The following is a 26,058-nucleotide window of genomic DNA, read 5'->3' as shown; positions in this document are numbered from 1 at the left end:
GTAGGCTCTTTCATATTTATAAGCTGTGCGAGCACATCTTTCTGTGTAATTTACTTCACACATCATTCATGTCGACACCCAATTATACTGCAATTTTACATACAAAATTATCAACTGTTGAATGATTCATGCTGTAATGTAATGGTGTCACTCAAAAGCACCACTGTGAACCAAAGGTCTGAATGTTACTGCACAGGGGTGCATGGGTTTGGGAGCAGGTGGGGAATTAAAACGAAGGAAAGCGACAGCGCGTCAGGAAGCCAGCTCCAACCTGTCGACTCTGCAGTTAACTGCAGAGTGTTAGACTCCGTGCAAGCAACCCCCTTGGGACAAGTGGGTTGTCAATTGCAATATGTTAATCGATCAATTACAGTGATACTAATATGGCTTTTTCAATTTAATTGTGGCTCCGTGGATATCCCAGACTTCCTGGAACTGACAGTGAAAGCAAGGCGAGAATGTAATGGCAATTGAGGGAGCTGAAGACGAGACAGGGAAATATGCCAGTAAGTACTGAAACCTCACAGCTGTTTTCTTGCCTGCTTGTCTGAAAGGCTTTGTTCAGTCCCTGTGCTGAGAGTTAACTTTGGCATCTCTGAGGATACTATGACAACTTTGGAGGTTTGCACATCTGATCTTCACTTATGCCTTATTACTTTGGACCTCACTTAAGTATCAAGATGATCAGCACCAGCAGGGGCAGGGCAGCAGGAGCAGCACCAGCAGGAACAAGGGCAGCAGGGGCAGCAGGAGCAGCACCAGCAGGAACAGGGGCAGCAGGAGCAGCACCAGCAGGAACAGGGGCAGCAGGAGCAGCACTAGCAGGGGCAGCAGGAGCAGCACCAGCAGAAACAGGGGCAGCAGGAGCAGCACCAGCAGAAACAGGGGCAACAGAAGCAGCATTATCAGGAGCAGGGGCAGCAGGAACAGTGCCAGGATCAGCAAGAGCAGCAACAGCCTGCTATTCACAGATCTGCAGCTCCACAGAATAGAAAGGATCAGCAGAGAGGTGTAGCTCGCAGGAGGCCATACAAGATCTACAGGCAGAGGATAAGCTTTCTTGACAAATCGGAACACCAGTGTCTCAGGAGGCTCGGGATCTCATGTCCGGTGGTGGCAACATATACAGCCTGTTAGAAGAAGACCAACTGCCAAGTGGACCTAGTGGCTACGCTTTACAAGTTGTTGCCAAAGTCACCACCACCATCAACTTCTTTGCCTCTGGATTCTTCCAGGGCCCTGCTGGAGACGTTTGCAGGATCTCACAGTCAGTGATACAAAAATGCATTAAGCAGGTGACGGTAGCTTGTTTGCCAAGGCCAGCAATTATGTCAACCTTGCCTGCTATGACACCAGTCAGAAAGAGCAGGTACTCGAGTTTGCAGTTCTGGCTGACTTTCCACAGGTATAGGGCATCATTGGCTACACGAATGTTGCAATCAGGGCACCCTCACATCAGCCAGGAGTATTCATCAAATACAAGGGCTTCCACTTTGTCAATGTGCAGCTGGTGTGCAACCACAAAAAGATCTTTATGCAGATGTGCACAAGATTTCCAGCTAGCTGCCACAATGCTTCCACCCTGCGGCAAACCACCCTCCCTAAAAATTTCTCACCTCAAAACACACTGACCAGCTGGGTGCTCAGAGGCAAGAGATACCCAGGGGGGGTGATACAGTGAAAGTCATAAGTTAACCGGATGTGCCATTGAGCCAGCCATCAGCAGGCTGCAGATCCACTTCAGGGGCCTGGACAAATTTGCAGATACCCTTCAAATGCACTAACCAGGATCTCCAGAAAGGTTGTGGTGTGCTGCACTCGACGCATTTCACAGCTTTGAGGTTTGGACCTTTTAGAGGAACATGGCAAAGTACAGAGCTTCTTCAGATGATTCCAAGGAGGAGGAGGAGGAGGAGGAGGAGGGGGAGGAGACAGAACATGTTGCGCCCAATGCACCAGCAATGGCGCACATTTCTGCCCGGAATGCCCAGGATGTCCGAAGTGAACCGTTTACTTAGGTTCCACCAGTCCATCAATCTGACAACCACAAGCAAAAATCACTTACCCACCCACCCATTCTCTCAACACAAAGCAATCCTGCAAATAACCAAGCACCCCTTTCACAGACCCCATTGCTCAACATCAATATATGTCTTACCAGTCATCACAAATAAAATGGCCACTTTCCAGTCAGCAACGAAAAATGTGCAAGAGGGGAAAGCGATGGAAATAAATAATATTTATGTGGCTCAAAAATAAAACAGAAACTTACCAACCTAACATTGTGAAACACACCATGTGCATTCCCTTGTGCAACTACAAATCTTTACTTTTCCTCTTCATAGCACTTCTAAATGGTGCAACCCTTATGGCTTCAGTAAAGGTAGAGGCAGGCTGCTCAGATCCCTGCTTTGACTGCTGGGATGCTGTTGGCCGACATCCTTAGGGTTTTGGAGCCTGTAGAGAGCCTGGCCAAAGACTGCTCCACCTGCACCTGTGCAGGGGCGGTCTTGGCCATCGGGACTTAAGATGGCATGTAGGGTACTCACTGGCAGGGAGGGGGTAATGAGTGAGAAGTGGAAGCACTTTGAGCCGAGCCCTCACTTCCATGTCTTCTTTCATCATCCTCCCTTTCATGTCTTCTTTCATCATCCTCCCTTTCCTGGCCCACTGCACTTTTCTGCTAGTAATGCGCTACAAAACACTTTGTTGCAATGGTGTTCTGAACAGGCAAAACTGGGGTATCATGCATCCTACTTTAGGTAGCATTTTTAGTGTGCAAGTTATTGGTGAAGACCTGCATGCATTAGTTTGATTGGCACATTTCCTGCTCCATGCAGGTGGCCATGCTTTCCACGGACAAAGATATTATCGCAAAGGCCTGCGACATCATGTAAGTGTACATAGTGTAGCTGTCATACTGATAAATACAGAGGAACAGAGTGAACGTCAAGGTAGCAGGACAGGTAGATAAAGTGGTTAAGAAGGCATAGAAGGTACTTTCCTTTATTAACCGAAGCATACAATATAAGAGCAGGGAGTTATGCTAGAACTGCATGTCTAACACTAGTTAGATCACAGCTAGAGTACTGTGTCCAGTTTTGGTCACTGCATTACAGGAAGGATATGATTGTACTAGAGAGGGTACAGAGGTGATTTACAAGGATAATGCCAAGATTGGAAAATTTTAACTATGGAAAAGGATTGGATGGACTGGCGTTGTTTCCTTTGGAGCAGGGGAAATTTAACTGAGGTGTGTAAAATTAAGAGGGGCCTATATAGAGTTGATAGGAAGGACCTATTACCCTCAACACAGAGGTAAATAACCAGGGGACATAGATTTAAAGTAATTGGTAGAAGGATTAGAAGGAAGTTGAGCAGAATTTTTTCAGCCAGAGAGTGGTGGGGGTCTGGAACTCACTGCTTGAAAGAGTGGTGGAGGCAGAAACACTCACTGCATTTAAAAAATGCTTGTCTATGCACTTGAAGTGCCGTAATCTACAGAGCTCTGGATGAAGAGTTAGAAAGAGGGATTAGGCTGGATAGCTCTTTTTCAGCTGGCACTGACATGACAGACTGAATGGACTCCTTCTGTGCTGTAAATTGTTCTATGTTTCTAGAATTGACATTTACATCTGGCTGCACCTTCAGTAGCAATATATAAACAGTTTAGAAACATGTTGCAAAGAATTTCAAATTAGCAAGTTTAAATTTCTTAATTAAAGTGTTCACTGTTTTTCACATTCCACAAAAAAGATGAACAGAACAGCTTCTTTCAGTCTTTAAGGATTCTCATAACATTTTAATACTATTCTTCACCACCACCTCACAGAGAAAGAGACTCTAGAATTTACAAATGAAATTACACATAGCAATTTTAGCATGTCTTGACGAATGTAAAACCATTACAAGACTACCTTATTTGTAATTAATAATATGAACCGGGACTGTGTTAGATATTTTATACAGGATATAGAGAGATAGCACCTAAAACAGCGTATAACACTGACTCACTACACAGGGAGTATGGAGCACAGAGTGGTCATGAAAGAGTACTTCATTAACAGAGTGTTACAGTGGGGAAGTTGGGGCAAGTGTGAATTCCCTGGGAAATACTTCTCAAGCTGGAATTTAATTTAACATTTATATTTTAACTTGGAACTTTAAAGCTATAAAAGAAACTGCAAGCTAGTTAAGATTCTGTCATGAATAGAGGAGAACCCATTGTAAATTGTTTTTAGTGCATTTTTTGAGTATTAATGTTAACCACCATTTTGTACAGCATGTTAAGTTTTAGTTGGGTTCCACTTGTTAAAATGGAGGAGAGAGGTCAGCTGAGACAACAACTTGAAAAGGGTCTAGTTTTAGGAACCAGGAAACCCCTATCAAACCTGCCTCGACTTGAAACTATAAACGTTTGATGGTACAGCCTGTTTTCAATTCACAGCTGCTTTTTGAGCAGATATGGCCCAGCTGCCTGCAGCTGCAGACTTCTCCCTGAGACCTCCCTGCAAGAAGCAGAACTGCCTTCAAGTTGCATTGACTTCTCTCTAAGGCCTTTTCAACAAGAATTAAAAAGAAGCCACACTTTGAAAAATCCAGCAAGAAAAATCAACATGAAGATAAGCTGCAGAAACAGCAGAAAAGGCAGAGTGGTGTAGTGGTTAGCAACGCAGCCTCACAGCTCCAGCGACCCGAGTTCGATTCTGGGTACTGCCTGTGTGGAGTTTGCAAGTTCTCTCTGTGACCGTGTGGGTTTTTGCCGGGTGCTCTGGTTTCCTCCCACAGCCAAAGACTTGCAGGTTGATAGGTAAATTGGCCTTTATAAATTTCCCTCAGTATAGGTAGGTGGTAGGGGAATTGAGGGAAGGTGGGGATGTGAGAAGGTAATAGGATTAATGTAGGATTAGTATAAATTGATGGTTGGCACAAACTCAGTGGGCCGAAGGGCCTGTTTCAGTGCTGTATCTCTAAATAATTAAAATAAAGAAAGTCTGATTTCTACCAGTTTCCTCTCCATCTAAAAGAAGGTGACTTCAGCAATTTAGCTGCCTCCATTTATATCAGAAAGTGCCAGAAGAAGAAATTATGAGAAGATGTATTCTCAGCGACTCCTTCACTGACCCAGCATTTCCAGTCAGTGATCTCCATTTTTTTGGACTTTTTTTTTGATAGTTTAATAGGACTCTAGTTTTAACTGAAATCCATGTTAGCTAGTAGTTAAGATAACTTTCTACTTAGTAAACGCCCTTGCCTTTTTATGCCTTTAACCTTTCCCTGAATGTTTGTATGCATTAAACTCCCGAGTTTAAGAGTTAAATAAACCCCAATTCTTTGATTTAACTCGAACTGCCATGTTGTTGTTGCAGTCATTTATTATTAGGGTTTGAGGGAAGGAAAAAAAATTCAATCATTAATCTATTTACGGACAGGTGGTTGGGAAAAAAACAGGGAAATTGGTTCAGAAAAAACAAGATTAACTACTTGTTTGTAACAATACCTAGTTACAGAAAGTGCCGGTCAGTGGTAGTTAACTGCCAATCAGCTGAAAGTTGTTATAAAAACAAAAAATGCTGGAAATACTCAGCAGTTCTGATGAAAGGTCACTGACCTGAAACGTTAAGTCTGCTTCTCTCTCTCCACAGATGCTGGCAGACCTGATGAGTATTTCCAGCACTTTTTGTTTTTATTTCAGATTTCCAGCATCTGGAGTATTTTGCTTTTATTATAACTGAAAGTTGTTGCCTGAATCATTAGAACCCTGATCAGAACATCTGATGAAAGATCACAGATTTGAAACATTAACTCTCTTTCTCTCTCAACAGATGTTGCCAGTCCAGCACTTTCTATTCTTATTTTAGACTTCCAGCATCTGCAGTATTTTGCTTTTATTATTAGATTGTGAAAGAGTGCTTTGTTAATACAGTACTAAAGTTGGGAATTTGTTGCAATTGGGAATTCTTTCCTGAGGGAGCAGGAGGTGCTGCTTTTTTTAAAAATAACCTCCTGTAGCTGGTGAGTGTTTTTTCTATCTAAGCTACTAAACTGTAATTTGCTATTACTTAACTTTATTAAATTAATAACTTAAACTAGATAAACTAATTAATAGAAACAAAGTATGTGATTCATAGAATCAATTGTGTTGTGTTTCCTGCCAGGTACTAGGGTTAAAGATATCTGCTGACGGCTGGAGAAGAACTTGGAGTGGAAAGCGGAGGATCCAGTTGTCATAGGAACCAACAACATAAGTTGAACTGGGAATGATGCTCAGCTCATAGGGTTTGAGGAGTCAGCATGTAAATTAAAAACAAACTCAAAAGTAATAATCTCTTGATTTTTACATGAGCTACACACCAACTGGCAATATGATAAACAGATTAAAAGATAAAATACATGGCTGAAGCAGTAGTGTGGGAGGCAGGGTTTTTGCTTGTGCCACTGGCTCCAGTATTGGGGAAAGTGGGAGCTATTCCATTGGGATGGGCTCCACTTAAACCAGGCTGCAATTAGTGTCCTGGCAAATTAAATAACTAGGGCAATAGACAGGACTTTAAACTAATAAAGGTGTTGAGGAGGGGGGGGGGGTGCGGTTAGTGGTGGGGGATTCAGGAAAGGGTAAATTCAAAAGCAGCAAGAGAAATGCCAAGGCTGTAGAGCACAGCAGTGTTTCGGGTAAAAATAAGCACAGTGGATCAGGAAGGGACAATGAGAACAACATAATTAAGAGGGCATTAATGACTAAGGTGACATCAGGAAAATTAGAAAAAAAGTCAAAGCTAAAGGCATAATATTTGTGAAAAGCATTTATAACAAATTAATTCACAACAAATTATATGAATTAATAGCACAGATAGAAATGAAAGGCCATTGACCTGAAACATTAACTTTTTTTCTGTCTCCACAGATGCTGCCAGTCCTGCTGAACATTTCCAGCATTTTTTATTTTTATTTCAGATTTCCAGCAGTTTTCCAGCAGTTTTTTACTTTTGTAGAAATTAATAGATTTGATTTAATAGCCATTATGGAGATGTGGTTGCAGAGACCAAGGTTGGGAACTAAATATTCCAAGATATTTAACTTTCAGAAGAGATAGGCATAAGGAAATTGGAGGAGGGGTAGATTTGATAATAAGCCCTAATAATAAGGCCTCTGGTAGGAGGAGCTACAGCAGCAGCCACTGCCTCCGCGGTGGCGCTGCAGCTGCCAGCCAATCAGAGGCTGGCAGCTCTGCAAGGCTGGGACTTCTGGGGAGGGGTCCTAAATCCTACGGAAGCTTGCCGCTGTCCACTGGAGCGTTGGCACGAAATTTAGTGGGCCTTCCAGAAAAGAGGTGACACAGGGGTCTCAGCGTTGTTTTCCCCCGACGGCGAGACCTCCACTGTCAGCATAAAATTCCACCTTGGTCTCTTTACCTAAGGAAAGATATACTAGCCTCAGAGGGAGTGCAACAAAGGTGCACTAGACTGGCTCCTGGGATGAGGGGATTGTCCTAGGAGGAGAGATTGAGTAGACTAGGCCTACATTCTGTGGAGTTCAGAAGAATGAGAGGTGATCTAATTGAAACATATGTAATTCTTAAGGGGCTTGACAGGGTAGATGCTGAGAAAATGCTTCCCTTGCTGGGGAATCAAGAACATGGGGTCACAGTCTCAGAATAAGCAGTCTGCCATTTAGATCTGAGATGAGGAGAAATTTCTTCACTCAAAGAGTTGTGAATCTTTGGAATTCTCTACCCATGAGGGCTGTGGATGCTTATTAGTTAAGCATTTCAAGACAGGTTGATAGGGGAAGTAAGGGATATGGGGATAATGTGGGAAGGTGGAGTTGAGGTAGAAGATCAGCCATATTCTTATTGAATAGCACAGCAGGTTCGAAGGGCCAAATGGCCTTCTCCTGCTCCCATTTCATATATTCTTATGTTTTGCAAATCATATAAAGACTTCCTTAAGTCAAGTATTAAGATTACTTCAAAGTTTTAATCAGTGAAATTCATAAAGAGCATCTATAATGCAGCAGCCCTTATGTTGGTCGTTTAACAGTGATGTGAAAATATAGGCTTTATATCATTGCGGCAGCATAAAGCAAAAACAAACCAATGCACATCACAAGTCATAAAATATTACGCAAATAACCATAAGTGCAACAGAAGTAAAATGGTTCATCAGCTTACGATTGTAGTTTTAACAATGGTCTGTTAATGAGTGATTAATGGGCTAGAGTATAGGACAAAGATTTCAAAGCCATCTTAGTTCACTGGGAATATCCTGCAACCAAGAAAACTTGCAAATGAGCCCACTGGCTCTGTTTAGAAGTTAATTGTAAAGAAACCTGTATGTTGATAAAAAGTTATGTGGAATAGCCCAAATATATTAAACAGTATATTCCACCTTCATATTCAGAGAACAGAACTGAAAGACAAGGTTAGTGTTTAATCTGAATTATACTGTTGGAGCCTGATTTTAAATATTACAATAAAGTGTCCCACCTTTCCATGACAGGATACAGACACACTTCTCAACCTGTTGCCGTAAAAATGGCAGCAGGTGCATATGCAACAGGTTGAGGGCATGTTACCCAATTTTTAACTTGTAACCCCCTCTGACCTTCTTCAAACCCCTCCCCCATCATGGTGGGGTTTATACTGAACCCAGAGTCTTTCAATTTCCAAAAGGAATGTTGAATTTAGATGCTAACTAATTGTTAATATCTGTGTGGCAAAGAGAGAAAGAGAGAGAGAAACATAGAGAGATTCAGGTGGGCAGAAAGTATTCTCTCACTTCGACATTTTATATCAAAAAAATTGAGTTTTGAAAGCAAATAAAGCCTTGTTGAAGGAAACAGATAGGAAGGGAGGGTCAGAGGAGAAAGCAGGTTACGGATGAAGGAACTCTAGCCTCTCAACACCCACCTTTTGGAGATAGCAGATGGGAATGTGGGAGTGGCTGGAGCAAAGAAAAACCAAAATGTTATGGGAAGAACAAAAGATTATGCAGGGTAGAGGGTGGGGTGATGACTATCCCTTGTTAAAGTTTCATTTTAACCACTGGCACAGGTAGACGCCTGTAGCAATGTTATGTGCTTATACCCTCAGATGTGGGCTTGTACATGTCAAGGGATACCTCAAGGGAAATGAGAGGAAAATAAAATCATGTACACATCTGTGAATATATATTACTGGGTTACATACAAACACTGATTTTAACATTAAAGACTGAATTTACGCTCCAGGTGCTAATACCATGTTGAATTCAAGTGAAAACATCTAGCGCATTTTTCTTCTTTTCTGCCATAATTGATAGCGCATCTTTACTTTTTTTAAATTCCAGTGAAACCTTCATTAATTGCAATAATAGAGGAGTCCCCTATGGGAGATAGTGTAAACTGGCAGACAATCAAAGCTTTATTGTCACCTTATTAAGATTGCCCAATCAAATTCCTAGCAAGCACAGCAAGTGCTGTCTCTTTTGCCTGAAAGCGAGGGAAAAGAAAAGGCTAATTTGTAATGAAAGAGAGGATTCAGATCCTGAACATCTGCAGATCAATCTAGTTATAAGCACCAGGATTCTTCTGCTGGGAATCACCATGAAAATATGTGGGGGAGTTCCCTGATTTGAATAATTCCATTGGGCTCCTGCAATGGGCACATTACGGGTGCCTCTCATGGCAGGGATAGGTGAAAACTGCAATGGATGCCCACTGATCCAAACTGCTCCAACAGCTTCCAGTACAGTAACCTTTTGTTTGGGGTCTATTCCCCTTCTAAAAACAGAAAATTCACAAATTGAAGCTGCTGTTCACTTCGGGAGTCTGGGCCAAGACCGAGGCCTGCACCTCCAGGTGGGCCGTACTACTGCCATCTGAGAGGCTAGAATACTTCCTCTTACCTGGAATACCTGCTGCCCAGCAGATCCCATGCTGGGCATAAACAAACTCTAGATTTAGGAGATCCCTCCTCATCCAACTATGTTTGGGATGGATAGAGCTTCTATTCTAAACAAGGCCCCTGGATAGTGGCCAGGACCTGACATTTTTGTGGGTCTTCGCCCACACTCTCAATTGACTTACAATGAACCAGAAGACCTTTGGAAATTTACAGCCACAGTTTATCTCAGTATCAAACTTAGGTATATCATGTAACAATATTTCATCCAATAAATCGCGGTAAAGCATCTGAAAAGGGCAAATCTCTTACGTCTACAATGCTGATAGGCTTAGAATTATCAAGGATTATTACAAAGATAATTGGGTCAGTTTCCCTTTGGAACATTACCAGCTTTTCTTGCACTTTATGCCGTCATCATAGAGTCATTACGGAGTCACAGAAGGAGGCCTTTCAGAACATCAAGTCTATGCTGGCTCTCAGTAGAGCAATCCAATCAGTCCCATTGCCCCACTTTATCCCTGTAGCCCTGCAAGTTTATTTCTCTCAAGTGCCTATCCAATTTACTTTTGAAATCATTCATCGTCTCCACTTCCACCACCCTTGTAGGTCGCGAGTTCCAGGTCATTAGCACTTGCTGCATAAAAAAAGTTCTTCCTCACATCCCCCCTGTATCTCTTGCCCAAAATCTTAAACCTGTGTCTCCTAGTCCTTGTACCATCAGCTAATGGGAACAGCTTTTCTTTATCTACCTTATCTAAAAATGAAATATCTTTAAACTGAAACCATCCGAACTGAAATTCAGTCAAGCAAATGTGTTCGTAGCTCTTCATTCTACTTCAACATATCTCAGGGGCAGTGAATAAAGTTAATACATAAATTTAACAGCTCATTTAATTCTTTTAGAGGTGCTATTTAATACAGACGATCAGTGAATAAAGTTAATCCCTCAATTAAAACACTTCATTCTCCATATCCTTGCTGGATGAACGAATGTTATTTTACTGGAGCTCTGACAGACATAGAATAGCTCACCAAGCACTTTCAGAAACATATGTAAAACCATTGGACAGCAAACCGCTGATTCATTACTTCACTACTCCTCCATGCATTCACCCGTAAAGTCAATAACGTTCCAGTACCATTAATGGCAATATAATGTTTTAGTTACTTATATTCAAAATTGATGGCAAGTGTAGGTCTGGACCATAGTCATTTCATATACTGGCTTTTGTTGTCAGATGCTTTGAATCTCTTTTCCCTGACTGTCATGAGTCTCCTGGACACAAGGCACTGACTCCTATTGGTCTCCCAATCCAAAGCTAAATATCAGCCTGGTATGATCATATAAACAAACACCATTCTGCCTTGGAGATATTTTGCTGCTGGGTCAAAATTCTAGATCTCCCTCCCGAACAGCGCTACACCACACGGACTGCAGCAGTTCAAGAAGGTGGCTCACCACCTTCTCAAGGGCAATTAGGAATGGCCAAAAAATGCTGCCTTTGCCAGTGATGCCACCATACCATGAACAAATAAAACAAAATACATTTTAAAAGGATAAACAAATGTATTGAAGATTTTCTGGACAGTTTTACTATCCCCAACTCTCATTGGTCAGCCAATTGCTTAAGGATAATTGAGAAGATGATAACAGGAGGGAAGATATTCAAAGCTGCACAGTAAAATGACAACCATATTTTTATAGGGAACTCTTGGTGGCAGAGTTTGGTATGGGCTCTTGGCCTTTTGCTTCCACTGCTTCTCATTTTCCCTCTCCCCTCCCCACACCACCAACACCCCCCCACACACCGCCCCCCAACCCTCCTCCCTTAGCTTTTTCTTTTGTTCTCTTGGTTTTCACTGTTGCATTATCCTTCTTCTGTTCAGGTAGATATGAAAGATCCCCAGACACTATTTGAAGATGAGCAGGGAGTTGGTGTCCTGGTGTCTGGGCCAATATTTATCCCTTAGCAAAGATCTACCAAAAACAAAGTGATTGGTCATTTATCTCATTGCATTTGTGGGACCTTGCAAATTGACTTCCTTTTTTCATTCTTTATATGTGTGCATCATTGGAAAGGTTGACATTTATTGCCCATTCCTAGTTGCCCAGAGAGGGTGACGGTGGGCCTTCATCTTGAACCACTGATGGTTTTTTTTAATGCAATCGAGTGGCTTGTTAGGTCACTTCAGAAAACAGCTAAATCAACCACATTGGTGTGGTACTGAAATTACATAGAGGCCAGACCAGATAAAGACAGTAGTTTCCCTTTGTTAAAGGACATTAGAGAACCAGTTGGGCTTTTACAACAATCCAACAGTTTTTTTTATTTCTATATTGTGTTATGAACTGCATTCAAATTCTGAAACTAATGTGGTGGGATTTGAACTTACTAGATTTCTAGCCCTATAACATAACCACTACACTACAGTATTCTCTAACTGCCTACATAACAACAGTGACTATACTTCACTTGAAATTCATTGGCTGTGAAGTACTTTGGGTTATCAGGAAGAAACGCTAATTAAATGTAAATTCTTTTTTCTGGGGTAAGATTCCTTTTGCCACCTGTGGTATTTGTTTGTCTCTTGGGATAGGAAAGAAATAATCTTTTATCTTAGTTTATCTTTGCTCCATAATAAGGGTCCTTTTAATTAGGGCTTGTTGCCTTTCTTTTTCCTTGGATTATCTTTATCCCTTAACTAGAGCCTGTGGAGAACTTTAAGGGAAGGATGCAGACAGGTATGGAGGTGTGGGGGAACATAAAAGCAGGACAGGATATGGCGGACAGGAAGTTCAACATCGTGACGTCCCATCTCGATTTTATCCATGGTGGCAAACATGGAGAACGGAGGTTCGACGGTGATGCGGCAGGCAGGTACTTATGCAAGTTAAATGGCCAACAGAAAGCGATTTTATGTTTTGGATGCAATTTTATAAACAGCGCATGGGTCTCATGAGGCTTCAAAGTTTCACCTCCTTGAAGGAGGCAACATCAAGACAGCAGATCATGCTGCCTGGAAGGGGAGGCTATCAGACGGGCAAACATTGGGAACCTGGAAAGGCCATGAAGGAAGGGCTGAGCTAGAGTGTCATGTGAGGGAAAGGTTAGCTGCAGGGGCGCCAACGGGCAAGTGAAACTGGGTAAGGGTCACAAGTGTGGGCATCAAGAGGAGGAGACTGGCAGGGCAAGACTGCCTTTATGAGAGAGACCAGGCTTCAGGGATCATGTTGAAGACAAAGTCCATCTGAGCGTGAGGGAGGGTCAGGCACCTTCAGCAGCACTGTGACAGACTATGAGCCCACAAGAGGGACCTCAGTGGCCTCCAGACACAGCAGAAGGGCGAAGAGCAGAGAGACAGATGGTGGTGGCTGGCGTAGAAGGAGTTAGTGTCTAGAAAGCGTACAGGTCGAGGCTCAACGACCTACAGATGTCCAAGAGGCAGTGCCAACGAAGCCGATGGCTCTCCAGGAAGGCCGTCACTGACCTGAGAGGACAGAGGACCTGATGGTGACTCAAGGTCCCCTGGCCCCCTCTCGCCTTGCCACTGCTGCCGCGCCCATGGTGAGGACGAGGGTATGGAAGTCTGCACGAATATCCAGCAAACACTGAGTGCTCTGCTGGACGTGGCTCTCTATCCTCCAACCTCTCAACGGAGGAGGCCACTCGTGTACCAGTCAGAGACAATGTCGTGGTGAAGGCTTGGATGGACTCCTCCATTGACTGTGCTTGGGCACGCATAGCCTCTAGTATCTCTGCCAGATGTTGTCGCACCTCTCGCTGCAGCTCCAGCATTTCCCCTGTTGCTGTTGAAACAAGAGGCATGTCATGAGCCTAAGGCTGAGCATGGGCCTGGCCTCCCACAGTCCTCCAACTGTCAGAGGCCTGGGCTGTCACCGTCACCCTCTGCTGCTTGGGCGCATGTGTGCTGTGCTCACCAAATTGTGTGCCCAGATCTAAACTCACGCACAAACCCACCAAGGTGCATGTATCTGCACTGGTGAAGGATGGAGGAGTATGAGGTGCCAATGGACCCACTGAGGCTCCGTCTTCCCTCTCAGAGGTGGCAGGATCTGTGGCATTTTCCACTGATCTCCAATCTGGCACAGCTTGACCTGCATGACAGAACAAAGACGTGTAAGAGTCAGGAACCTGCCATCCCTCCATTGCAGACACCCCTACAAAGCAGACCCCTGTGTGCACCGGATGCCTGATGAGCAGCAAGACTCCATTGTTGCAGATACAGCCTTGTGCCCCATATAGACCCTACGTACTATTTTGGGAAGGTACTCTCCGTCCACAATGCTCCTTCCATCCTGTAGTCCAGCCAGCTCCATGGCTTCCTCCTCCATCGGCATTAGGACATGCAGCAATGGCAGCCCACCTCCAGTCTTCGCCCGCTCCCTATGATTATGTGCTATCTTCTCCTGCAGACAGAGGGAAGGGAGATGTTGGACCCCTAGTGACATCAATCCCAACATATAGGCTGCTGGCAGTGCAGTTACCACTGATGGGGACACACAGGTGCCTCCTGCATGTGTTCCCTTCCCAGGGATCTCACAAGATTTCAAAATGACAAGGGGCCTGCTTTCAGGGCCACTGTGACAGGCCACTGACAAACATGTTACATCCCCTGTCCTTTTGCCCACATCTGGGGGTGTAGATTTCTCTGGTCCCTATGAAACGTCCTACTTTGACAGATATCAGGTCCAAGAGGATGAAGGGATTAAATGATACTCACTTTTGCAGCCCGGATGAGCTGCTTACAGCATTGTATCCATGTGTGTGGGGTTACAACATGGCTGCTGACCTCCTCAATGATCTGCAGCCAGGCCTGTTTGGTTTGACTCACCGATCTCTTCTTTCCGTCTCTTGTGAACAAGATGTCACTCCTCTCCCTGACACCTGTAGTAGCACCTGGAGGGAGGTACCGATGCCGATGGTGGGACCGGCATTTGGAACATAAAATTCAGCCCCACTCTGTGTAAATTATAGTTGTTCCCAGCATTTAGCTTTATTTACAGTTGATCATGCTGCTTTGTTAGTTTTTTGGTTATGTTTTGTACCTTGAAAAAATTCTAAATAAGTCAAATTAACACCAAACATAAAATGGATGAGCTATTAACTCCTGGACTGTGTAATATGGCATTAAAAAATTACCATGATTAAACAAGTACTTGTGCTAAGCAATCTATTTTCTCAGAACGATCTGCAAATTTGGTCAGTCACTCAAAGGAAGAACGAGGATGGAAAATGATTTGTATCTAATATGAGTAGCCATTAGTCAAAGACTACTGTCACTGTAGTTGGAACTGAAGCTAAATAATCAATTTCTGGCATTTTTTTTGCCAGCTGCTTTCTGTATTGAGCAACAAGTTTAGCTTCCATCATAGATTTTATTAACGGTAGTCTACAAATCATTTTACTAGTGAAGGTTACCTTTAATTAAAGTCTGGAAATCTTCATGAGAAATCTTCTTGGACTGTAGATCAATCTTTAGTGCCATTAGCAGTGTGAAGAGGAATTTGTGATTCTCATACAGACCTCGAGCTGTATACCTAAACACTTCATAGGTGAGATATTCAATGATGTTAGCAATTCGTTTAGAGGTGACCTGTGACTTGGTTGATTTCTCCATGGATATGTCAAAAATACCCAGGAACTGTCGAAGTGATGTTTGGTACATCACATTCACTAGACTCATTTCAACAATGAGGAAGTAAAGATTGCTGCCACGTGAAGCAACAGGCCGATACTCTTCACGAGCCGCATTAATCTTAACCTCTGTCTGTGCAGCTGTGTTCAGTTTTTCACTCACCTGGAAGTAAAAATAGATTTTTAGACTCCTTTAACTACCATATGACCGTAAAATAAATGGTGGAAAAATATCCCCTTTTTCAGTTTTAAAGGAAAATTGATTCATGCTCTGCAGAAATGATTGTGAATGGAAATCATGTAATATCTTGAACACTGTTTCTACTGTCCTTGGAACCTCTGTCTGGGCTCTTTTCATCCTGATTATTTTATTTCCACTATGTGTCTATTATTTTCTGCATTTCCTTTTGTGTGTATTGTGTGACACACCGGGCCATTTTCATCTCCGAACAACCTGTGTTTCAGTAGGAACAAAGAAGTAGTGGGACAAAAATCACTGACTTACCACCAGAAGCTTTCAAATTGCTATTTTAGGCAGGCCTCAATTTACATAGCCAGCAGTCTCTTGCAAACCCAAGGGGGCCTTAATTAATACATTAAAATGAATGTCCTATGACACTGATGGGATTCTAATACCATTTTCTTGTCATTCAGTGCTACCATTGCTGTTTCCTTGGCCTGTCCACAAACCATGGATGGTTGAAGTCTGGAGGCAGCCATTTGCAGTACTACTTAAAGGTGCAACAGTAATGCTGAAAGCAGGTCTGGCAATGACTTTCAAACTTTATAAGTTTGCATAAGTTCAACGCATTGCTGCCACTTCAATCTGCTGCTCCGTTGACTCTCCATGATCTCTTCTCAGCCCTCCAACATTAAGTAAGGGTAAATGGAGAAAAGGCAGATAAATGGATTTGAGGTATAGATAAGTCATAATATAACAGAATAGTGGATAAGGTTTGAGGGGCTCGATGACCTACTGCTATTCCTATGTCCCTCCTCTTTAAACTGCTGCTAAAGTCCCATTTCAGACTCTGTCCTTCTGCATTTCCCACCTTCCCAAAGAGTGAGATCCCAATAACACCACAATTAAGCAGTGCAATTAGCATTGGCAGCCCACCCCCTCTGTTTAAATGAGGTCTGGTCACGAAGATCACTCAGGCGTCCTGCCCGAGTCATTGGGCAGGTAAAGCCCATCATTCATCTGGTGTACACCAGAAACACAAATTTAATCCATTTTACTTTCAACTTATCTCAGCTTAGTTATTGTTTTATGTGTAAAGTCTTAAAAACCTGATATGAACCAAACAACAGATAGATGTAAATGGATTTGGAATAAACTCTGTGTATTGATTAGTCAGATACAGAATAAAGTTTTTTGTCAATCAGTTTTACCTCTTCAGCTGTTATCTTAGTGACCTGAAGTACTTCAATCAATGATTCATCCTCCACCAGAGAGCCTTCTGTGCTGGTTAGACGAAATAACAAGTTATCTTCCAATTCCTGCATTTTCCGTTTATTCGATGTGACCTCTTCCATCAGTTGCACTCTCTCTGCTTCCAATTCCTAGTGTATAACCACAACAATCAAATGTGTTAATAGTCTGGAAATTCTTGACAATGTGGTTTCCACTGCATACAATTTTTCCCCCTCATAGCCTGCAAGTACCGACTCACGCGCGAGTGTGTTTCCATGAGCAATCTGAATATCACCCAGTGTTCACACTTAGCCATCTTCTAATAAATTCTGATTGGATAGCGATTAGGAATGGGAACCTTGGCTGATATCTTACTTCTATCCAAGGGAATGAGACCATTTACAGCCCTTCATTACTCCCATCCCCTTCTCAGTTGGAAGCAGCTTTAATTTTGCTCACAAGCCTGTTATGTGGTACTTTATCAAATGCCTTTTGGAAGTCCCTTTGGGAGGGAGTTGCCCTGGGAGTCATCAACATTGACCCATTGTACATTGAAGTCTCATGGCATTGGGTCAAATACGGGGAAGGAAACCCCCTGTTGATTACCACCTACCACCACCCCCTCGGCTGATGAATCAGGGCTTCTCCATGTTGAAGACCAATTGGAAGAAGCACTGATGGTAGCAACGGCACAAAATGTATTCTGGATGGGGAACTTCAATGTCCCATCACCAAGAGTGGCTTGGTCGCCCCATTAATAACTGAGCTGGCCAAATCGTAAATGACATAGCTGCTAGACCGGGTCTGTGGCAGGTGGCAAGGGAACCAACAAGAGGGAAAAATATACTTGACCTTGTCCTCACCAATCTACCTGTCGCAGATGCATCTGTCCATGACAGTATTGGTAGAAGCAACTACTGCACAGCCTTTCTGGAGACGAAGTCCTGTCTTCATACTGAGAGTATCCATCATCGTGTTGTGTGGCACTACCACCATGCTAAATGGAATACATTTCGAACAGATCTAGCAACTCAAAACTGGGCATCTATGAGGTGCTATGGGCCATCAGCAGCAAAAGAATTGTATTCAACTGCAATCTGTAACCTCCTGGCCCGGCATATCACCTACTCTACCATTACCATCAAGCCAGGGGACCAACCCTGCTTCAACGAAGAGTGCAGGGGGGCATGCCAGGAGCAGTACCAGGCATATCTCAAAATAAGGTGTCAGCCTGGTGAAGCCACAACACATGACTACTTGCATGCCAAACAGCAGAAGCAGCATGTAATAGACAGAGCTAAGCAGTCCCACAACCAATGGATCAGATCAAACTCTGTAGTCCTGTCACATGCAGTCATGAATGGCGGTGGACAATTAAACAACTGACAGGAAGAGGAGGCTCTACAAACATCCCCATTCTCTATGATGGGGGAGCCCAGCACATCAGTACAAAAGATAAGGCTGAAGCATTTGCATCCATCTTCGGCCAGAATTGCTGAGTGGATGATCCATCTCTGCCTCCTCCTGAGGTCGCCAGCACCACAGATGCCAGTGCTCAGCCTATCCGATTCACTCCATGTGATATCAAGCAACGGCTGAAAGCATTGGATACTGCAAAAGCTATGGGGCCTGACAACATTCCGGCAATAGTACTGAAGACGTGCTCCAAAACTAGCCGTGCCCCTGGCAAAGCTGTTCCATAAAAGCTACAGCACTGGCATCTACCTGACAATGTGGAAAATTGCCCAGGTATGTCATGTACACAAAAAGTAGAACAAATCCAACCGGGCCAATTTCCACACTATCAGTCTACTCCTGATCATCACTGACACTCAGTTTGGGTTCTGCCAAGGCCACTCACCTACTGACCTCATTACAGCCTTGGTCCAAACATTGACTGAACAGCTGAACTCAAGAGGTGAGGTAAAAGTGACCGCCCTTGACATCAAGGCAGCATTTGACTCAGTATGGTATCAAGGAACTCTAGCAAAACTGGAGTCAATGGGAATCGGGGAAAAACTCTCCGCTGGTTGGAGTCATACCTAGTACAAAGGAAGATGGTTGTGGCTGTTGGAGGTCAATCATTTCAGTTCCAGGACATCACCGCAGGAGTTCCTCAGGGTCGTGTCCTAGGCCCAACCATCTTCAGCGGCTTCATCAATGACCTTCCTTCCATCATACAGTCAGAAGTGGGGATGTTCGCTGATGATTGCACAATGTTCAGCATCATTCGCGACTCCTCAGATACTGAAGCAGCCCATGTCCATACGCAGAAAAAACTGGACATCTAGGCTTGGGCTGATAAGTGGCAAGTAACATTCGTGCTGCACAAGTGCCAGGCAATGACTATCTCAAACAAGAGAGAATCTAACCCTTGACGTTCAATGGCATTACCATCGTTGAATCCCCCACTATCAACATCCTGGGGGTCTCGTCATACCATTGACGAGAAACTGAACTGGACCAGCCACATAAATGCTGTGGTTACAAGAGCAGGTCAGAGGCTGGGAATTCTGCGGTGAGTAACTCACCTCCTGTCTCCCCAATGCCTGTCCACCATCTACAAGGCACAAGTCCGGAGTGTGATGGAATACCCTCCACTTGCCTGGATGGGTGCAGCTCCAACAACAGTCAAGAAGCTTGACACCAACCAGAACAAAGTAGCCTGCTTGATTGACACACCATTCACCACCTTCAACATTCACTCCCTCCACCACCAACGCATAGTGGCAGCAGTATGTACCATCTACAAGATGCACTGCAGCAACTCACCAAGGCTCCTTCGACAGCACCTTCCAAACCCTCTACCACCGAGAAGGACAAGGGCAGCAGATGCATGGGAACACCACCACCTGCAAGTTCCCTCCAAGCCACACACCATTCTGACTTGGAACTATATCGCTGTTCCTTCACTGTTGCTAGGTCAAGATCCTGGAACTCCCTTCTGAACAGCACTGTTGGTGTATCTGCACCCCAAGGACTGCAGCAGTTCAAGACGGCAGCTCACCACCACCTTCTCAAGGTCAATTAGGGATGGGCAATAAATGCTGGCCTAGCCAGCAAAGCCGACATCCCCTGAACGAATAAAAAAGTCCATGTATACCACATCAACCACATTACCCTCTTCAACCCTCTCTGTTACCTCATCAAAAACTCAAGCAAGTTAGTTAACATGATTTCCCCTTAACAAATCCATGCTGGCTTTCCTTAATTAATTCACATTTGTCCAAGTGATGATTAATTTTGTCCCAAATTATTTTTTCTAAAAGATTTCCCAGCACTGAGGTTAAACTGACTGGCCTCCAGTTGCTGGGCTTTTCCTTACACTCTTTTTTGAACAAGGGTGTAGCATATGAAATTCTCCAGTCCTCTGGCACCACCCCTGTATCTAATGAGGATTGGAAGTTATGGCCAGTGCCTCTGCTATTTCCACCCTTACTTCCCTAAGTATCCTTGGATGCATCTCATCTGGCCCTAGTAACTTATCAACTTAAAGTACAGCCTATCTAATACATCGTCTTTATTAATTTTTAGCATGTCCAGTGTCTCAACTATCTCCTCTTTCACCATGACTTGGGCTGCATTTTCTTTCTTGGTAAAGACAGATGCAAAGTACTCATTTAGTATCTCAGTCATGCCCCTGCCTCCATGCGTAAATCCCCCAAATTAATCCCTCATTGGACCCACCCCTCCTTTTATTACCTTTTTACGATTTATGTACCCTTTAGAAACACTTGCTCCTCTCTGCCCTTTATTCTATTACTATGCCAGTCTATATTAGGATAATTAAAGTCCCCCATTATAACTAATCTACGGTCTTTGCACCTCTCTGTATATGTTCTTGCACATTTGCTCCTTCATATCTTTCACACTAGTTGGCCGATAGAATACACCCAGAAATGTAATGGTACCTCTATTGTTTCTTAGCTCTAACCAAATAGATTCTGTCCTTGACCCCATGAGGATAACCCCTCTCTCCTGCACTATAACATTCTCCTTAATCAATACTGCCACGCTGCTACATTCTTTCCTTCCCTATCTTTCCTGAATACCTTGTATCCAGGAATATTTCATACCTAGTACTACCCTTTTTTGAGCCAGGTCTCCATTATCACCAAAATATCATTTTCCCATGTGGCTATCTGTGCCAACAACTCACCAACCTTATTTACCACACTCCATGCATTCACATACATACACTGTAAACCTAATTTAGAACTTATTGCATTCCCTCTTAAGCAGACACCACCTAATACCATACTATTTCTTACTCTAGTGCTATCTGTCTCTCCTAATTCTTTGTGTACCTTATTTTTCTTCTCTAATGTCACCTCCTGGTTCCCATCCCCCTGCCAAGTGAGTTTAAATCATCAATAGCACTAGCAAACTGCCCTACAAGGGCAGTGGTCCCAGCTCTGTTCAGGTGCAACCCATCCAGCCTGTACAGATCCCATCTCCCCCAGAACCAGTCTCAGGAATCTAAAGCCCTCCCTCCTGCCCCATCTCACCAGCCAGGCATGTATCTGCTCTATCCTCCTATTTCTATACTGACTAATGCATGGCATCGGGAGTAATCTGGAGATTACTACCTTTGAGGTCCTGCTTGCTGGTCACTTTCCTAGCTCCCTAAAGTCTACCTGCAGGACCTCGTCCCTCTTTTTACCTATGTTGTTAGTACCGATATGGACCACAAGCGCTGGCGGTTCACCTTCCCTCCTTAAAGTGCAGAGCATTCAGGCATACCTCAAAATGAGGTGTCAACCTGGTGGAGCTACAACACAGGACTATCTGCATGCCAAACTGCGTAAGCAGCATGCGATAGACAGAACTAAATGATCACATAACCAACGGATAAGATCTAAGCTCTGCAGTCCTGCCACATCCAGCCGTGTATGGTGGTGGACAATTAAACAACTAACTGGAGGAGGTGGCTCCACAAATATCCCCATTCTCAATGATGGGGGAGCTCAGCACATCAGTGCGAAAGATAAGGCTTAAGCATTTGCAATAATCTTCAGCCAGAAGTGCCAAGTTGATGATCCATCTTGGCACTCCTCCTGAAGTCCCCAGCATCACAGATGCCAGACTTCAGCCAATTCGATTCACTCCATGTGATATCAAGAAACGAATGAAGGCACTGGATACTGCAAAGACTATGGGCGCTGACAATATTCCAGCAATAGTACTGAAGACCTGTGCTCCAGAACTTGCCACGGCCCTAACCAAGCTGTTCCATTACTGGAACACTGGCATCTACCCTGCAATGTGGATAATTGCCCCAGGTATGTCCTGTACACAAAAAGCAGGACAAGTCCAACCCGGCCAATTACCACCTCATCAGCCTACTCTCAGTCATCAGTAAAGTGATGGAAGGTGGCATCAACAGTGCCATCAAGCAGCACTTGCTTTGCAATAACCTGCTCACTGACGCTCAGTTTGGGTTCTGCCAGGGCCACTCAGCTCCTGACCTCATTACAGCCTTGGTTCAAACATGGACAAAAGAGCCGAACTCAAGAGGTGAGGTGAGAGTGACTGCCTTTGACATCAAGGCAGCATTTGACCGTGTATGGCATCAAGGAGACCCTAGCAAAACTGAGGTCAATGGGAATCAGGGGGAAAACCCTCCGCTGGCTGGAGTCATACCTAGCATAAAGGAAGATGGTTGTGGTTGTTGGAAGTCAATCATTTGAGCTCCAGGATATCACCGCAGGAGTTCCTCAGGGTAGTGTCCTAGGCCCAACCATCTTCAGCAGCCTCATCAATGACCTTCCTTCAATCATAAGGCCAGAAGTGGGGATGTTCGCTGATGATTGCACAATGTTCAGAACCATTTGTGACTCCTCAGATACAAAAGCAGTCTGTGCAGAAATGCAGCAAGACTTCGACAGTATCCAGGTTTGGGCTGATAAGTGGCAAGTAACATTCGTGCCACACAAGTGCCAGGCAATGACCATCTCCAACAAGAGAGAATCTAGCCATCTCCCCTTGACATTCAACGGCATTACCATCGCTGAATCCCCCACTATCAACATCATTGGGGCTACCATTGACCAGAAACTGAACTGGAGTAGCCATATAAATAACGTGGCTACAAGATTAGTCAGAGGCTAGGAATCCTGTCGCAAGTAACTCAATTCCTGATTCCCCAAAGCCTGTCCACCATCTACAAGGCACAAGTTAGGCGTGTGATGGAATACTCTCCACTTGGCTGGATGGGTGCAGCTCCAACAACACTTAAGAAGCTCGACACCATCCAGGACAAAGCAGCCCGCTTGATTGGCACCCCATCTACAAACATTCACTCCCTCCACCACCAACGCACAGTGGCAGCAGTGTGTACCATCTACAAGATGTACTGCAGCAACCTACCAAGGCTCCTTAGACAGCACCTTTCAAACCCGCGACTTCTACCAAAAAGGAGGACAAGGGCAGCAAATGCATGGGAACACCACCATTTGCAATTTCCCCTCCAAGTCACACACCATCCTGACTTGGAACTATATCGCCGTTCCTTCACTGTCGCTGGGTCAAAATCCTGGAACTCCCTTCCTAACAGCACTGTGGGTGTACCTACCCCACAAGGACTGCAGCGGTTCAAGGAGGCAGCTCACCACTACCTTCTCAAGGGCAATTAGGGATGGGCAATAAATGCTGGCGTGGCATCTCATGAATGAATTTTAAAAAACTACTTCGTGACATCCTTGACCCTGGCAGGCAACCTACCATCCGGGAATCATGTCGGTGGCTGCAGGAGCGGTAGAAGGCAGAGACTAGAGTTAATAGGTACATACTCGAATTGGAAGGAATTGACTAATGATGTCCCACAAGGATTTGTACTGGGACCTTAACAATTCATTATATTTATTAATGACTTAGATAACACAATAGAAAGCCTTATTCCCAAGTTTACTGGTGACAGAAAGATTGGTGGCATAGTATGTAGTGTAGATGGCAGCATAAAATTACAAAGCGATATTGATAGATTAAGTGAGTAGACAGAACTGTGGCAGATGGATTTCAATGCAGACAAATGCAAAGCTTACCCTTTTTGGACCAAAAAAGGATAGATCTGAGTATCTTCTAAAGAGTGAAAAGCTAGGAACAGTGGAGGTCCAAAGAGTTAGGGGTTCATGTACACAAATCACTAAAATGTAGTGGTTAAGCTACAAAGAAAATAACCAAAAAGGCTAATGAAATGTTATCCTTTATAATCTAGAGGGCTAAAGTATAAAATGCAGGAAGTCTTGCTACAGCTATACAAAGCCCTGGTTACACCACATCTAGAGTACTGTATACAATTCTGAGCAGCGTACCTTAAAAGGGATATATTGGCCTTCGAAAGAGTGCAGTACAAATTCACCAGACCAGGACTCCAAAGATTAAATTATGAGGAGAGGTTACAAAAACATAAACTTCTCTTGGAGGCTGAAAATCTACCACTGACTTCTTAGCTCCTCCTAATACTCTCTGCCATCTTGGTTTGGCTTGTCATTTTATTTGATTTTAGAAAAACAAGCATGAGCTACCCATAAGTTTCTTCTTTGGCCTCCTTATCTTGAGAGACAATGGGTAAGCACCTGGAGGTGGTCAGTGGTGTGTGGAGCGGCGCCTGGAGTGGCTATAAAGGCCAATTCTAGAGTGACAGGCTCTTCCACAGGTGCTGCAGAAAAATTTGTTTGTCGGGGCTGTTACACAGTTGACTCTCCCCTTGCGCTTCTGTCTTTTTTCCTGCCAACTGCTAAGTCTCTTCGACTCGCCACACTTCAGCCCCGCCTTTATGGCTGCCCGCCAGCTCTGGCGAACGCTGGCAACTGACTCCCACGACTTGTGATCAATGTCACAGGACTTCATGTCGCGTTTGCAGACGTCTTTATAGCGGAGACATGGACGGCCGGTGGATCTGATACCAGTGGCGAGCTCGCTGTACAATGTGTCTTTGGGGATCCTGCCATCTTCCATGCGGCTCACATGGCCAAGCCATCTCAAGCGCCGCTGACTCAGTAGTGTGTATAAGCTGGGGATGTTGGCCGCCTCGAGGACTTCTGTGTTGGAGATATGGTCCTGCCACCTGATGCCAAGTATTCTCCGGAGGCAGCGAAGATGGAATGAATTGAGACGTCGCTCTTGGCTGACATATGTTGTCCAGGCCTCGCTGCCATAGAGCAAGGTACTGAGGACACAGGCCTGATACACTCGGACTTTTGTGTTCCGTGTCAGTGCGCCATTTTCCCACACTCTCTTGGCCAGTCTGGACACAGCAGTGGAAGCCTTTCCCATGCGCTTGTTGATTTCTGCATCTAGAGACAGGTTACTGGTGATAGTTGAGCCTAGGTAGGTGAACTCTTGAACCACTTCCAGAGCGTGGTCGCCAATATTGATGGATGGAGCATTTCTGACGTCCTGCCCCATGATGTTCGTTTTCTTGAGGCTGATGGTTAGGCCAAATTCATTGCAGGCAGCTGCAATCCTGTCGATGAGACTCTGCAGGCACTCTTCTGTGTGAGATGTTAAAGCAGCATCGTCAGCAAAGAGGAATTCCCTGATGAGGACTTTCCGTACTTTGGACTTCGCTCTTAGACGGGCAAGGTTGAACAACCTGCCCCCTGATCTTGTGTGGAGGAAAATTCCTTCTTCAGAAGACTTGAACGCATGTGAAACCTATAAGTATAAACTGAGTAATTCCACTCGATTTATAGCATGTTAGAGCAAACATCCATGAAAATGGTGCGACTGGTGAACCAGCCAGCACTTGACATGCAATTTGTTTCGCTGTCTGTCTTCAAAAGGAAGTTTATAAGGTTTCCCATAGTGAGATAGCTACAATTATTCAAATTCATTCCAGTGATGTCCCTGGTTCTAGCACCAAATGTTCTGGATGGTCTTTTGGCAGCAGTATCTCTGCTCTTCCTGTACAAAGCCATTAATGTATGGGATGGGCCAAGCAGAGACTGTGTATGCCAGAATTTATACATTCTAGATCTGTAAAGGGATTCTGGCATACCAGCTGACCTACCCACAGAACCATGGAACCATAGAAAAATTACAGCACAGAAGGAGGCCATTCAGCCCGTTGTGTCTCCGCCGGCTGAAAAAACTAGCCGCCC

The 26,058-nt window shown here is 44.2% G+C and overlaps 1 protein-coding gene across 2 annotated transcripts in view; it reads right to left on the bottom strand.

Annotated features, from left to right (window-relative positions):
* Positions 1-26,058, bottom strand: part of dnah5l (dynein, axonemal, heavy chain 5 like) — a 472,330-nt gene that overhangs the window by 95,159 nt on the left and 351,113 nt on the right. For both annotated transcript variants that reach the window (XM_068012046.1, XM_068012056.1), the window contains 2 exons: positions 16,933-17,103; positions 15,325-15,703 (listed from right to left, as the gene is read on the bottom strand). In XM_068012046.1, coding sequence (XP_067868147.1) covers positions 15,325-15,703; positions 16,933-17,103 — 550 coding nt within the window. The remainder of the gene's footprint in view (positions 1-15,324; positions 15,704-16,932; positions 17,104-26,058) is intronic.

This window comes from Heterodontus francisci, chromosome 2 (assembly GCF_036365525.1).
Source record: "Heterodontus francisci isolate sHetFra1 chromosome 2, sHetFra1.hap1, whole genome shotgun sequence".
Taxonomy (NCBI): domain Eukaryota; kingdom Metazoa; phylum Chordata; class Chondrichthyes; order Heterodontiformes; family Heterodontidae; genus Heterodontus; species Heterodontus francisci.
This window is presented reverse-complemented; position numbering and strand designations above follow the sequence as displayed.